This window comes from Polypterus senegalus, chromosome 8 (assembly GCF_016835505.1).
Source record: "Polypterus senegalus isolate Bchr_013 chromosome 8, ASM1683550v1, whole genome shotgun sequence".
In the NCBI taxonomy this organism is placed as follows: domain Eukaryota; kingdom Metazoa; phylum Chordata; class Cladistia; order Polypteriformes; family Polypteridae; genus Polypterus; species Polypterus senegalus.
In genome coordinates, this window is record NC_053161.1 from 69,537,869 (window position 1) to 69,554,736 (window position 16,868).

Below are 16,868 nucleotides of genomic sequence, written 5' to 3' on the forward strand. Positions count from 1 at the left end.
TCTTGAATGAAACTAATCTTTATGTTGTTAAAACTGGTTGTCTGGTTAGTGCAATTAATACCTCATATTAATTGTTATTAAACTCTACATTTACTTTCTGCAATGTTATGTAATATTTAAGGTCATAAACTACATAAGGTTTTTTTCTGTTATGTGTATTATGTCTTCTTATATTTGCTCATACCTTTACCAAAAACCAATATTTCTATTAGCCTTTTCATGAAGAACTGTTAGAAATACAACATATAGCTTACCTGTTGAAATTCTCATAAACACAAAAAATCGATGTGTCTGATTCTTTGGGTCAATATTTTAGTTAGCATGTGGATAACCAAACAGCACTACAGTATCAAGTCTACATTCTATTTTACAGTTTTTTTTATACAAATGTAATAATTAAGCAGAGAATACATTTTTATATGAATATTAGCTGTAGTATAAATCTGTATCAGAACATAATTTGATTCACTAGAAACTGAACGAATGCACATTGACCTAGAGAAACATAATGGCACCAGAGCCAACCTGGAATAGAACACAGTCTCTGGCAAGGTGCTTTAATACTGTACAGCAGGCTCTGAATGTTCCATGGCTCATGATCTTATGATTAATGTATGGTCTACAGCTTTAGTTTAAAAAGGAAACATGAGTAAGCAGCTACACAAGGCAAGGCTACTCCAGAACATTAAAAAGAACACCTGGCGCCTGGTCTTGGAACGATAGTTCTGTATAACAGCCCAAGTCTGCTATTAAGGCCATGGCTATTGACAGTTGTGACAGAGAATGAAAATTAATAATGATAAAATTGCTGCATGTAACAGTATTTAAATAAATTTTTGCATAAATCTTTTTGACATTATTCACTGGAGCACTGTAGCCAAACATATTTTGTAATATCCTATATCTAAAATGTACATATCTGTATTTGCTGTAAGGGTTCAAATGTATAGCTTGATGCTGCACACTTAACAGATTTTTTTTTCTCACCCAGAGTTCCAACTTCAGTTCCAATGGCCTCCACCACAAAGTCTGCGGATTTGCCAACCATTCCAGTCTCCAGGCCAGGACCCCAGGCTCGTACCTTCTGAACGCCTGCTTCAGGACTTATATGAACTTCAAAAGGACTATAACAGATAAAAAGTTAAAACGTAATATTACTTTAATAATGTACTGTTTTACCTAATACACATATTAACTGATATGGAGTTTTATAGAAATGCTTTCTATATTCTATTAAATGACTGAGTTTCCAAATGAAAAAAAAACACTTTCAACAGACAGTGTGGACAAGGTACCAGACCAGTTAATGGCCCACTTAACACACACACTCACTCAGGGGACAATTTACGGTTGGCAATTAACCCAATCTGCACGTCTTTAGGATGTGGAGGAAAAGGAAAGCTCACACAGATATGAGCAAGATGTGCAAAGTTCACATGGACAATGAGAGGGTGGGGGTTTCAAACCCAGGATGCCGCATATGTAAATTGGTAACTCAACTATGCCACCTCTACTCAATACACCATAGATAAAATACATAAAATTACATGTTTTCTACAGTTACAATATTCTTAATTTGCATACAAAAGGGTAAATACTAAATCAAGAACTTTATTAGACCTTCTTGGGATGGCATATCCTCCCCAGGTGATTGTGACTGTGTATTTTCCAGGAATTACAGGGTAATATTCACATTCAAATACTCCATCTGCCATCTCACGGATTTTCACTGGCTCCTCTGCACCTCCTATTACAAACATATGAGAAATATTAACTTAAAAACAAATTAAATGTATCACAAAAGATTCCAGTTAATTCAGGCTATCGGTTAATGACCTAAATTGAATAATTATTTGCAATCACTCATCTTTTTGTAGTCTATCATTACTTTACTGCCTATTGACTTGATATATAAAAGTTGCTAATGATTCACTATGTGATTTTGAGCACATTACTTAAGGTGGTCACTATCAAATAGTAAGGATATTAATCCACAAACGTTGTGCTGTGCTGGTCATGCTAATAGCACAAGAATGATGTGTTCTCAGCATGGACAACAGTGCAGATGTCTCAGGAATTAAAATATATTTGAATTTGCCCTGAATGCACTGAAAATCTTGATTTTTCGATTTCTTTAAGAATAGTGCATATTCATTCATTCATTCTTTAAATTCACTTTATCTAATTTATATAATTACTCAATAATTTAATGAATATTTACATTAACCTTTTCAATGTTACTTTTATTTCTTAAAATACCTAGAAACCATGACTTTATTAAGTGATAAAGACAAAAAAAATGCACACATTAAAGTAAAAATTGTTTAATATTATGCAGTTTGTATATATGCAGTATACTGTATCAGCATAGTCTTGAAAAATATTCATCAACAATGTGCTTTTTAATTGTTTTATATACTGTAAGTGCCACAGCAGATGGCCTGGCATCTCAACAGGGAATTCCCTCCCCGACTACTTGAGAGCCCCACAGTCGATTGATGCCTTCAAACGAAGCCTAAAAACTTATCTTTTTAGAAAGGCTTTCTGTTAAATTATTTCTATAGATTTTTTTTTTTTGTTTGTTAATTTTATTCTTCTTTTGTAGTACTTTGAGATTGTTAAATATAAAGCGCGATATAAATAAAATCTATTATTATTATTATTATTATTATTATTATTATCTTTGTTTGGCCAAGCTGGCAGTAATGGAAGGACAATGTGAGAAGTAGGATGGTTATTAATTCCTATCCCAGCTGCGATAAAAGAATAACGAATGGACTTGGGTAGACTGGAGATGCTGAACATTTTAATCTCATGTACGAGATGGGACAGTGTTCTTCTAGTTTGACCCCAGTCTAGACATTTGCAGGGTTTCCTGGTATTTTTCTTGCAAATGTTTACCCTGTTATGATCCTTGGGTTTTCCCAGGGGTATGTTGTTGGGAATACATCTCCCTAGTTTGGGAGGCTTCTGTATCACCCGGAAGTGCTTCCATTATATAAGGCCTTGGCTCCAGAAGTACTCCTGGGTCTATCATAAAAGGAATCACGGTTGAGTTAAAGTTGGGAGGCAGAGGGCAAAACTCAACTATAGGAGTGGAAGAAGATATTGTGTTCATTTGTGATTGTGGTTTAGACTTTGAATACTGGAACAAAAGGTATTGTGGATAATAAAACATTTATTTGTACCCAGGATTCTCTTGGTGTAATTGTGTCTGGGGTTTGGGGGCTCAATGATGCACCCTGGAGGTCACAATACATATAACAATTTATACCTTAATCTGACTAATATCTCTCACTATGTATTGATGAAATGCAGGGTGACTACTTACTTGGCCCTTTTATTAGCACTTTCAGCTCTCCACTACCAGCTCCTTTGGTGTATACTTTGAAATCTGCAACCTCTTTTACTCTGACCCCTTTTGGTTGTAGACCACGTCCTGTGGCACGGCAAGCATTGGGATTACAAGCTGTAAAGAAAGGTGGGGAAAAAATGAAGAAACTACAGAAATAATAAAGCAATGGAATTATTTGGCATAACAGATATAAGATTTTATCAAGGTAGAAAATTCACAGAATGAAATAAGAAAAAAAAAGGCAAACAAGAATATGGTACAGGACAACAAGGCAATGATTCATTCTGTAGTTGTGTTTCATGCAGTACTTTTTTTACAAATGAAGATAACAAAACAAAAATATTGAAAAAAGGAATCTATAATAATCAGAGATAGATAGATAGATAGATATCCCTAAATATGGACTAAGTGGGTTTAAAAATGGATGGATCGATTTATGAACATATATGCTGTAGGAATTTTATTTATATATATATATATATATATATATATATATATATATACACACACACACATATATACATATATATACACTCACCTAAAGGATTATTAGGAACACCATACTAATACGGTGTTTGACCCCCTTTCGCCTTCAGAACTGCCTTAATTCTACGTGGCATTGATTCAACAAGGTGCTGAAAGCATTCTTTAGAAATGTTGGCCCATATTGATAGGATAGCATCTTGCAGTTGATGGAGATTTGTGGGATGCACATCCAGGGCACGAAGCTCCCGTTCCACCACATCCCAAAGATGCTCTACTGGGTTGAGATATGGTGACTGTGTGGGCCATTTTAATACAGTGAACTCATTGTCATGTTCAAGAAACCAATTTGAAATGATTCGAGCTTTGTGACATGGTGCATTATCCTGCTGGAAGTAGCCATCAGAGGATGGGTACATGGTGGTCATGAAAGAATGGACATGGTCAGAAACAATGCTCAGGTAGCTCGTGGCATTTAAATGATGACCAATTGGCACTAAGGGGCCTAAAGTGTGCCAAGAAAACACCCCTAAATGCATTGAAGCAACTGCCATGTGATTGGTTGATTAGATAACTGCATTAATGAGAAACTGAACAGGTGTTCCTAATAATCATTTAGGTGAGTGTATACATACATATATATATATATATATATATATATATATATATATATACATACAGTATATATGCAACCCTGAACTTAATTAATTAAGTTAGAAAATACATTAGCTTATGTATACTTATAATTTATGTGGCTTTTTATGTTTGCAAAACCGTTTGAGCTCAATTTTACACACATATGAAATAGAGAAATACAATTATCAATATTTATTGGACAACACTGTTTGTGTGGAGTATTTGTATGCTTCCTGTGGTGGCTGCATTGTTCTACCAGGTACTCAGAGTTCTTGCCACATCCCAAAGATATGCATGTTAGGTTACATGCCAACTCTAAATTGGTCTGATATGAGTGACTATGCCATGTTTTTTATGGACCAAGGTTAGCTTCTACCTTGTACCTAATGTTAGCAATTTATACTGCAATATAAAAAGGTTCTTCTCAAAACCAAAGACAAATCAGCACTTTAACCTGGCACATATAGTTTGTTGACTTGCAAAAGGGTTATGACTGCATTCCCTGCAGGTGCTACAACAGTAGGGTCTCAGAGTTGGTTTTTGCGTGCCATTTGATTCAATCTGTATTAACTAGGTATAGTCTACACTTTGTCTCCTCCCTTAGCCATGATATTCATGGATAAAATATAAGGTGCCACAGAAGTATAGACTCTATACAGTTGGGGACTTGAGGGAATGCATCTTTCCTATTATTTGTGAATGAAAAGTTCACTTAGCCTTATCTTCATCAGATTTTGCTTTTCTAGGTAGAGTGAAGACAGAAAAAGAGGTATATTTCTCAGTTGACCGGGTAACCACTGAGAATCTCCTGCCCAACTTAGATTGCGCAGGAACTTTCACAACGTAAATGAGATGAAATGAGAATATCAGCGGTTGGATTTTTTCACACTAAGATTGTCAGAACAAAACTGTTTATCATGAAAATGCATGATACCTGACAATATAGCATTATATAAATATGCTATACATAAATCCATCCATTTCTCAAACCTTCTTATTCCATATGGTGACACAATTAACCAAAACTTATTCTGGCAGCAAAAGCCATAAAGCAGAAATAAATCCTGAAGAGAACAGCATTCTTTCCATGTTGTTCAAACTACACCCACTTGCTAGGGACATTTTACATCACTAGCTTTAAACAACATGCTATGGGATGGTGGAAAAGATCCAAATATGGTAAAAAAAAAAAAAAAAAACTGATGCAAACTTGAAAACAACATGCAAACTGCAGAAAAAATACATTTGCAGCTTGGATTTGCATTTGGTACCGAGGACGATTCTTTAGATAACAAGCTAAGCTAGAAAGTTGTAAGAATCTTTGAACTGTAACCATGCAGCTGCAGAAGTCTTTCAAAGCGTGTTAGAAAAACAAAACTGAGCTGAATTCCAGTTACTTTATCATGTATTTTTAACATAAAAATCTGCCTGAATAAAAAGTAATTATTTTGTGCATATCTTCATTATTGTAAAACTCAAAATAAAAAAATATATGCAAATACAGTACTTACATACAGTACAAAGACTAGTTAATTGATTGATGCTTATTCAAATGATATTTCTTTTCATTTTAAAAACCTTTACTGGCTGATATGTATATTTGCATTTATAAAGCGATAGATTAAAATCACTTTTTATTCAAGATAAAACAAAAGTTAAGAGAATCAAAATTTTAGTGAAGATATGTATTATCACTGAATGATGACCTACTTTATTACAAGTATACTGTAACAATGCAAGAGTTAATATGGTAGTAAGTAGTACATATGTTTGAGTAATATTTGCTTGTCTTTCTCTTTGATTTTTGAACGCAGTAAAACTAAAACATGAAATGATTTGGTTTATCGTATAAAAACATTAAAAGAATAAAATTCAGAAGAACCCTAAGAAATGTTTTGCACAGTACACACTTTGTCATTCCATTTTGTAAAACTCATTGAACAAGTTCTTTAGACAAATCTGAAATTGTTTCTTCATTTAAGACTATATTCTGATTTTTTTTTTAATTTCACAAAACAGTGTTAATAAGAAGGTCTGACACTTCAAAAAGTAAATTTCCTTTGTATCTTTACTTTTTGAAAGTATAATTTGATGTTATATACCTGTATATTTTTTTTAATATAACGTCATTTTCATATGAATGAGAAAAGTGCCTGATGGTTAAGGAGCTGATCTGTAGCCTCAAAGGCTATAATGGTTATACTTATTGCTGGTTTACTGCTTGTGATCAGATTGAATAAATTATGTAATTGTATTGTGAACCTGCTTCCTCAAATACAGAGTAATGGGTTCTATCGCTTATCTGGGCAGGACTGGGCACAAGATAGGAATCAAACTTGAACTGGGTGCTGGTCAGTCGCTGGGCCCACTCATGTAAGCATGCTTATTCAAAATTAGGCCAATTTAGAATTGGAGATTAACACACATGTCTTTGGGATGCGCAAAAAAAACCCCAAGTACCCAGAATACAACACATGCAGACACAGGGAGAATGTACAAACTCCACACAGACAACAATCAGGCAAGGTATTCAAACCCAGGATGCTGCAATCATCAGACTGCTAACCACTGTGCCATACTGGATAAAACAAATATCTTTCTAAAATTAGAATGCAGTGGATGTGTAAAGAGGTTTGAGGTGGTGGCTACTCATGATAGGCCCAATATAAAATAAAGACTGTATGTATTTTACTGTGTTTTATTATTGGAGGAGACTTAACAGTAAATTAACAGTAAATTTTTATATATGTATTTCTACACCATTAATTAGTTGCTTTTCTAGTTAGTGACAGGCAAGTAAATGACAAAATTCTAAAAAAGGATAGAACCATTTAAAATCTGTCAAGAAAAAAAATGCATCACATGTGAGCACATGATTAAAAATACAAATGAATGCTATATGACTGTTGTTGTGATTTGAGACAAGAATCAAATGCAGTTCAAGTACACTAAAGCTGCTGTTTATGGACCTATGATAGGCGAAGCTTCAGCGCATGCCATCAAAGCTGTATGGCCCCGGATGTCCAAACATATGAGACTGCACAGGAACAAGGCAAGCCAGCAGCCCATACTAACTTGGTCGATGCGGTTTAGGTGGAGTTGGGGGCGGGACTTTCTTTGGCTTTTCACTTGGTGGAGTGCAGATAGACTGAGGTATAATCTGAATGGCTGGAGCACCAGCTGGTTGGCCAGACTGGGGAGCTAGAAAAACAGACAGGCATTATAATCAAGATGTCTTTTTCTTCTTTTAGCTACAGGGAAATGCTTCTGCACATTATCTGTTAAGACCATATAGAAACCAGATTGTACATAGATGTTCACCACCATTGGAACAGCTAAGGCCACTTTCCACAATCTTTCCAATTCTGTTGCCTGTAATTTCTTTCTCATATTATGGTACATCCATTTATATGTGATAGCACTCTTTCGATATGAACAACAGCCCAAAAAAATAAAAAAAATTCATAAAAATAGTGATATTGTAACAGCAGGCCTTTTTTTAATATGGACAATTTAAAAGTAAAATATAAAGAAGTAATGCTGTTCATCCTCAAATTAAATTCTAATATTTGAGACTTAAAGACTTTTACTCAAGAAAGAAGCTTATAAATGGAGAAGAAACTACTGTTATGAGCTTCCCTATTCCAAAGAAGCTTTAGTGCCTCTTTTAAAAAAAAAATATTCAAAAGCATAATTGGAAAGTGGCAGAGATACCTTCTGAAATTTGTACAGTAAATGGGCTTTTTGGGATCTGGGCTCCTGCAAAAGTGACATAGATGGTATGCGGCCCTTCCATCACAGGTCGGTAGGTGCAACGGAAAATGCTGTCTCCTTTGTCCTCAAGAATGACCTCAACGGTATCACGCCGGCCTTGGGGATCAACGATAACAACACCAACATCTCCTGCTCCAGCTCCTTCAGAATCAAACATGGAGAAATACAGTTATTTCAGGATTTCTAAAAACAATAACTTAACAACATCATTACTGGGTAGAATAAATTATGAAGACGATTATAAAGTACTTTATTATAAATTTAAACTCTGTACAAAATTCTTAACCTATCATACAAGACTAAAGAATTTTGGTAAATTGTACTGTACCTGCTGTGTAAATGTCAAAGTAAGTTGGTTTGTTGGCAACATTGCCTGTAGGCTCCAGGCCAGGTCCCCTAGCAGATACTTTGTTAGCATCTCCTACAGCCATAGAAATATTGACCATAAAGGGACTTTTGTCTATGTTTTGGCCAGCAAACAGCACTGTCACCTGCAGGAAGAAAATGTAGTCAAATGAGCCCTTTTTTTACTCCTCCTCTTTTAAAACAGCTTATATATATTTTATTAGTAAAAGGAAAATCCTAACAATTGACACCTACATCAGCAAAATTAGCTAATCTTTGTCCTTGCGAAGGTTTTCATTATGTACACAATGAAGATTTAATAAAGACTTAAATAAAAGTTTCAATGGAAAGTAGTATTTTGTGGTAGTGGTTAGCATTTCAGACATTGTACCCTACTATTTCCAGCATTTTTCATAGCATAGCTTACCTTGTGAAGACCTGCCACTTTTGGGATATATGTGACTGAATACGTTCTGTTTTTATCATTGTTGGCAATAACTCTGGCCTTTAAATGTAACACAAAAAAGCAAGTTAAACAAATTAATGTTTTGGTAGATAAATTCAATATTCCACATTTTCACCACTAATGTACAATAAACACATGACGCTCACATACCTCTTCTGTATGCCCTTCAGGGTCTTCAACAAACACTAGCACTTCTCCCAGACCTGCCTCAATGGTCTCTACAGTGAATTCTGCGGGCTTCAGTACAATGTTACCATGGGGCTCAATACCTGTGAGAAATTAAAAAAAAATAGCCAGATAAATTGGGGCAAGTGGCCAGCAAACAAGAGCAATAACAATCTTTATACTGTTTGAATTATAGTTTCAAAGAAAAAGAGTGATGGAAAAGTAGTCTGTACATTTTATTAGCCTTTATGCCAGCTTTCTGCACTGACATTTTATGGGGTTTTGATAGCAGACACAATGCCGAAAGAAATTAATGATATACATGACTTAGCACTTGACTTTTTATTATCATTAAGTTATTTCCTCTCTGCTTACTTCTCAATCAAATTAACCTGTTTTAATCACTGCCTTTGTTTTTTCAGAGAAAGATTTGCAGATTTATCTCTTTCATCATTTTAAACTCTTAAGGCATCCTCTGTTTACTTAAGATGAAAACATTCAGCATGTTCAGTCTTCACTCAGAGCTTATACCCTGAAGTCCTGAAATAAAATGCTATCTGTTCATGGAACTTCATAATATGGAGAAGAGAGCAACATACAGTATTCCAGAAACAGTCTCTCAGGTTATAAATAATGTGTCTTGATTTGCAGTGCCATATAAGTATATACAGGCATTTTATTCACATCTCTACACTGCCTGTTTGTATGCAGGAATGAGTTCACTAGGACTGGTAGATTACTTTCACAAGGCACACTTTCAAGATGCAGGCTCCCATTGTTCAATTATACTTATACCTTTACCTATGTATAGCTGTTTACATCGAACATTTTTGGCCAGGTATTCACAACATGTGAATTTTGCTTATATTTAGGTGCATTTTATCTGCTGATTTATGCAATTTTGTTCACTGCTTTCTATAAATCTGATAAATTCAGATAAAGTACTACATACTTAAATAGTTGTTTTTTGTTAAGTTAAATATGTACTGTACCTATCTATACACAACAACTTGAATTCCTGCCCCGTGTATAATTATTAGGTTTTCATTGCATATTTTCTCTAAAGATTTTTGAAAGTCAACAATTCTCATAAAACTCTGGCATAATAGTAAAACAGCATCTCCCATGTCTCATCCTGTTTTGACTGAGACCACTAACACAGCCATATAGTGGATGAAAGCTTCTTCCTACTTTACTGTGACTGAATTTGAACAATGATATTAGAAATGCATAACTGAGCATGTCCATTTTGAGAAGCCAGTGGCGGAATGCCAGCAAGAACCGTACACATCATATGGCATCACCTATGATGATGTGATGATGTGATAGATAAGAACGTACACAGGATGGCAGTGACAGCAGTTTGTGGCTGTTGAAACTCTGGTCTGGAGAAAAATTTGTAATTGCCTTCTAACCTTTGCTCATCAAATATTGAGTGTTTTTAGCTATAGTTTAAACATCTAAAATTTCCTAAAAATAAAACTCTTAAGTCCTGACTAAATCATTTTAATAAATTTAATTGACAGAATGAATGTAACGTGGTCCTTTGAAAGTGTATGTCATTCCAACATATATTTCATTATAAACAAATATAAGCTGTATGAACTGCTTACACATAATATATTGTAAATTAATGGAAATTAAAAATATAAAATATCTGCATTCTAATTTTAATTCATCAAGATGTATAGTATGTTTTCCATTCTTCCCAAAATGTAAAAAAAATATCCTTTTGTGCATGTCTAAGTCTTTATTTCATGACATAACATTTTTTAGAAACTGTACAAAATATTTTTTCTATTAATTGAGTTTAATTTATAATGTTTTGCATGAATTCCTCATTTATTAGATTTTGATATCAAGTGACTTATATGATTTATCTAATTGTTATCTAGAATCTCAAAAAAATTGCATGGCTAAAAATGCAATATTTGCAATATTTTGTCTTTTGGTAAGGCTAAAGAATTACTGTATATACAAACCATTTTCCTAATTTCTCTGAAAAGAAAAAGTATATAGATTTTAGAAATGGCAAAGTGATGTTTGCTGGATTTACAGTATATGTGTTGACGTACCTGGCCCATAGGCTCTGGCCTTCTTGGGGTTCAACTGCTTGGATCTGAGAGGGGCACCTGGTTTTAGCTTGGCTTTGGGGAATTGAGATAGGTAGGTCATCACTGAGTGTTCATCCACATTGGGGTCAACAATCTCTTCTGGTGCTATCACCTATGAGAACAAGCATACAAGAAGTTGAAAAACCTTTAGAAAAACTTTTTTTTATCAAAACAATTTATATTTATGCATCTCCTTTTTTTCCTCTCTCTGTACATACACTTACATATATCATACAGCATATACAGTATATACACACACACATATATATATATGTATATGTGTGTTTGCTTGTATCTATGTATGTTTATATATCTGTGTGACATTTTTGCATCTTCCTCGGGGTTGCTTACTGTCAGATGCCACATGAATAAATTATATTAGAGACAAACATGCTAAATAAATGGATAGGGGAATGGATATCCAGAATTTAAAAAGAATAAAAAGGAATGCTATATGTTTCATTATATTACTGTAATATAGATAGTTACTGTGCATAATACAGCATGGTCTAGTATAAGTTCATTTATTCTGGTCCCTGATTTTGGCAGTTCAGCACTATTGCAGTATGTTCCTCTAATTAAGTTGTTTTCAATTAGTGTCAAATACCAGGCCCATTTTTTTAGATTTCTTTTAAATATGATAAACCTCAAACTTACATCTTTGCAAATTAATAATATACAAATGCCACCACTTATTGTTTGCTGTATTTACTGCAAATGAAAAAAATATAAGCTCAGTATTATACTTAGAATTCAAGAATATAAGCATGATGTCTTTAAACAGTTTTTTACTTTCTACAGCTTCACAACCAAACTTTTCAGTATAGATGGATAGTTTAGAATGTCTGGTTTAATCTGGCTAATATTCTTCTGAAGATAGTAGATCTTTGCCTGCTGGCTTCCTTCATTGATGTTCTAAGCAGTGTTATCATGTATAGTGTTAAATATTGACAGTGACATTTGAAAGCCGCTAATTTGAACATTTCCTGATTTGCTGCCAGCAATCTTTCAGAAAGTACAATGTGAGGATTACTGTTTTTATTTTCATTGTATATAGCTTAAGATGAGCCTCAGTGTTCACTGTATACAAAAGTTGATAATTGCTTATGAAAACAGCGTATTATGAAAAACATAAAATAAATTACATTGCACTATTGAACATGCACTTATGTTTGTTTTTATATGTTATGAAAATATCAGCTGAACATTCAATAGATATTAATTATAATTTGACTTAAGTAAAAACATTTGAATAATATTAATACTGATAACTTATTCATACACTTCCCAGCAGTACTAATGGTCTTCGGCAGGTAGAAGAATGACAAATGTTTCCCTAGTTTTTGAATTTGAAGGCTAGGACAACAATGGCTTTTCAATTTCCTCCACACCAGTTGTGTGACAGACAAAAGTGATAGAGAAATATAAAGGGCATATGTATGAGTAACTAGGGTTATTTTGTCATTCTAATACTTTTTAAGACTTAATGAATTATAGTAGGAGGACATTGCCTTCAAAGACAATGAGTGCACATCTAAATCTTATACCATTGAAGTTTTCGGTACTGTACATCTTTTGGAATTTACAAGCTACATTTTAGCTGGAGGCAAGCATTGTAGCTTACATACTAGAGTAAAGTGGAAAAACATGATTTAGCCTCATGTTGGGTGTCCTATTGATTCTGCATGGTAACACAAGAGTCCCAGTGGTTTTGTTATTATTTGGCCAGCATCCATTAGTCACTATGATTTTGTATTGACTTTCTCAGTCCTTGAACTTTTAAACAAAGGCTGCATACAAAGAAGCACATCCTATGAATGCTGTTATCAGTAGTAGTCATTGTAATTCAGATAAAGCTGCAAAATCTAAGCTCTTTACCTTGTTAAAAAGTGTGCTTGTGTCACCTCCATATTATACTGTTTTTTGGGTATGAGAAATGAAATGGTTGGCCCTTCTGTTGCAGAAATGTAGGAAATGTTCTTAAAAGCCTTAAAGTAATTTTTACAAAAGTGTGCAGTAAAAGATCCAAATCTTCTCTCTCAAAAATAGTCAGCAATATTAACAGATATGCTATACATATTAAACAAGGTTAATTTTATTTTAATAAATTATGATTTGAATATTATAGAAGCAGCAATCTTGTATAATACAGTATGCTGCAACAATGCAGGTGAGAGAATATGCACTGAAGTATCCTTCTATTTTATAATCATGCTCAGAATAAATTGAAGAATAATGACAAATTACCAATGAATCTGGTAATTTCAAGAAATTGTGTCATTATGCCAAAGTGTTTGTGAGCATATTTTTGAATATTTGCTGAAGCAGCAAATCTAAGAACAATATATTTTTCAAGAATTTTGCTTAAAGAATGGTTGCATATTGACTTTGAGCTACCAACAACTTGTAAATGACAGCCTATGTGAAAAAACAAAACATTCTTAGTACATTTTCAACTTGAACCTACTGAAGTTTCCTGTTTACAGTACTCTCCATATTAGAATTTGTATGAGATAATTGAATCATTTTAATAATTAGTCACTTTCTATCTGTATTCCTATGGTGAATTAATCTTTACAATTTCTGAATCTAGGATAATAAAACACTTGTCATAGTGAGTAATGCTAATTGTATCTTGAATTAATTAACTCTGAGTCTGTTGACTGTCATAAAACAGTTTTCATTTAGCAAAAGTGGTGCAGTCATTGTGGCATACATTTTTCTGGAGCCATACTTTTATGGTAAATTAAAGAGAATAACTTGTTTCAAACCTGAGGCACTCCAAGCCAGTCATCAGCCTGCTGCATGGCCTCTCTGGCATTCTCTACTGGCTGCTTTGGATCCCAGGTCTCCCAGTCCGGACACAGACCTTTCAAGTTAAAAAAACAAACATGTATGAAACACAAGAACTACAAAACAACATGAGGAACAAAATATGAAATGATAGATAGATAGATAGATAGATAGATAGATTGATTGATTGATTGATTGATTGATTTCAGGTGCTACAGCAGCCTATAAATACAGTATGATTAACTGTCAAATATACACAATTCTATGCACAATATGCTAAAATAAAGCAAATGAAATGCATATTTTGAAAATTAAATTAAATTTAACATATTAAAAGAAGTATATATATATATATATATATATATATATATATATATATATATATATATATATATATATATTTATATATTGTCCAACTAAAGATTATGTGGTTATGATGACCAAGCCAGACTTCTCTACTGACAAAATATTAATAAAATGTGTTTGTGGTTTCATAAATAACTGAATTAGCAAAAAGATTACAATTGTTGTTATCCTGACATTGTGTTCATTCACAATGTAATACTTTGTTACAATACTGGATATATTTACAACTAATGACATCTTGGATATTGTAGAATTTTAGAAATAGTGAACAAAGATAATTTTGCAGTTGTTGTTGTTGTTGTTGAGTTTGTGTCTTTAGTATTAACATTTTAACCCATAGAATACATTAGATTTCTTTTTGCTGGATCAGGAAAATTTTTAACTGCTAGATGCCTGTTTCCAACAGTGTTTTAACATAAATCGCATGCTTCTTGGACTGCAGCACTCAGCACCAAGGCAGTTGAAGGATGGCAGATTAGGGCTATCATTGAGAGTGTCAATTGCCAACACTGTGGGGTGGCACAGTGTCGAGCATTACTGCTTTACAGCATCAGGAGTTGGCTTGATTCTTAGTTTAAATACATGTGGAGTTTGCACTTTCTCCGCATGATTTCTTTCCACATTCCAAATACATGAGTGTTTGAATAAACTGTGTCACTAAATTAACCTGCAGTAAGTGAGTGAATGAGAGTGGAAAATTTAAAGGATGATAAACTATTACAGTTAACTATGTGCTTGTAGGAAATAATACAGCCTATTTTTTATTTGATTCTCTCCAAATGTTGTTCATCTTTCTACCAGATTCTGCGACACATGACAAAGCCTGCCACATTTCAGTTGATATTGTGTTTATACTATTGCTTGAAATACATTTACCTACATAAAATCAAATGTCAATGCACCATGAACAGAACTGGAGAGGCAGATCAGCCTAAATTCTAAACTGTTTCAACATATAATATAAAGAGTTTCACTTCTGTGCAGCTATTGTTACTTTTGCCTACTTGTTGTGTCCATATAATGTGTATGAGTAATACAGGCATGGAAAAAGCAGTTAAATGCTGATAATAACATTAATTAGTAGGTTAATTAAAAATGCAGAATCTTACACAAATATATTGTATTTGTTTGTGAATTGTTACTTGTTGCATATTTTTCCTTAATATAAAATGTTCAAGAATGAATTTATTTTACTATGAACATATTTTCTTTTTTAAGATGTGCCTATTAATTATCTTAATTCCTGCAAAGACAGATTAAATACACTTTGTCCTTGGCCTCTGACACACAGGATCGAGTGCAGTGTGCTGTAAATGGCAATGACTCTCATTTAGCAGAATGATAAATAAATACCTATTATGGAAGTCTGGACGGCTACACATGAATGTACCTCATTCCCCTGTGCCAGTCAATGTAAAAGTCAAATACAATTAATAGTCAGGGATTCTTTTCTGGTACTTATATTATTTGATCCCTAACTTACAATGCATTGTTAAGTATTGAGTAAAAGGCATTCTGTGTAAATGTACTATACATGGGAAAACAGTGAACCTAAACAAAACAAAAAAAAATCTAAAACATATTTCCAAGGATTTGGAAGACCAGTTACCACAAACTGCTTTAAATATCAAAATCCCACATTTACTGGAATTGTTACAGTTGAAATTTGTAACTTTTATGAATGAAGGGATTCCAATTAGTGCAAATGGGAATACCTATTATGGAAAATGTTTTCTGTAATATATATTGCATTAGTAGACAATATTTAATGAAGCATTTCTTTTAAACCTTAGAAGTAGAAAAACATTGTTATATGATTGTTTTAAAAATAGTTCATTTTTAAGACCAAAGTGATTACTTCTTTAGCAAACTATAATACTAATGTTGGTGAATGTGTGCTTTCATTTTTTTTTTTTTTACTAATTTGAACTTTTATTTCTTTAAGTCAGGTAGTGTACAGTGGTTAGTTTCCTCTGTTTTTTTCTTTCTTCCCATTTCCCATGCTAGTTAACTGGGGGCCAATACTACTGAGTGTACACCATGACTGGTGCTTCATTCAAGGACAGATCCTGCTTTTCTGAACTAGATAACGATAGCACAATGCTGGGTGGATGCAAGTCAAACACACTAAAATCTGTTAAACATTTGGTGAATATGTTTTATGTATAAATAGAAATAAAGCTCTGTTATTTGGTGTTAGAATAAAATGTTGCAACCAAACAAAGAGAACATATCTGAACACTAAATCATTTAATTTAGTGAATAAACAATGAACAAATGCATCATTCTTTCTTGCCTTCTAAATTCGACTGTCGGCGGAAACGATTTAAGACAGGACTAAGCTTGTGTTTCAATAATAAGTACAGTACTG

General features: G+C 33.4%; 1 protein-coding gene across 4 annotated transcripts in view; it reads right to left on the bottom strand.

Annotated features, from left to right (window-relative positions):
- Positions 1-16,868, bottom strand: part of flncb (filamin C, gamma b (actin binding protein 280)) — a 149,435-nt gene that overhangs the window by 64,175 nt on the left and 68,392 nt on the right. For 2 of the 4 annotated variants that reach the window (XM_039761213.1, XM_039761214.1), the window contains exons 3-12: positions 14,110-14,207; positions 11,300-11,450; positions 9,210-9,328; positions 9,021-9,098; positions 8,577-8,739; positions 8,189-8,389; positions 7,550-7,675; positions 3,332-3,469; positions 1,621-1,747; positions 988-1,124 (exon numbers count right to left, since the gene is read on the bottom strand). In XM_039761213.1, the coding sequence (XP_039617147.1) occupies positions 988-1,124; positions 1,621-1,747; positions 3,332-3,469; positions 7,550-7,675; positions 8,189-8,389; positions 8,577-8,739; positions 9,021-9,098; positions 9,210-9,328; positions 11,300-11,450; positions 14,110-14,207 (1,338 nt within the window). The remainder of the gene's footprint in view (positions 1-987; positions 1,125-1,620; positions 1,748-3,331; positions 3,470-7,549; positions 7,676-8,188; positions 8,390-8,576; positions 8,740-9,020; positions 9,099-9,209; positions 9,329-11,299; positions 11,451-14,109; positions 14,208-16,868) is intronic. The other 2 variants (XM_039761215.1, XM_039761216.1) reach the window with 1 other exon arrangement.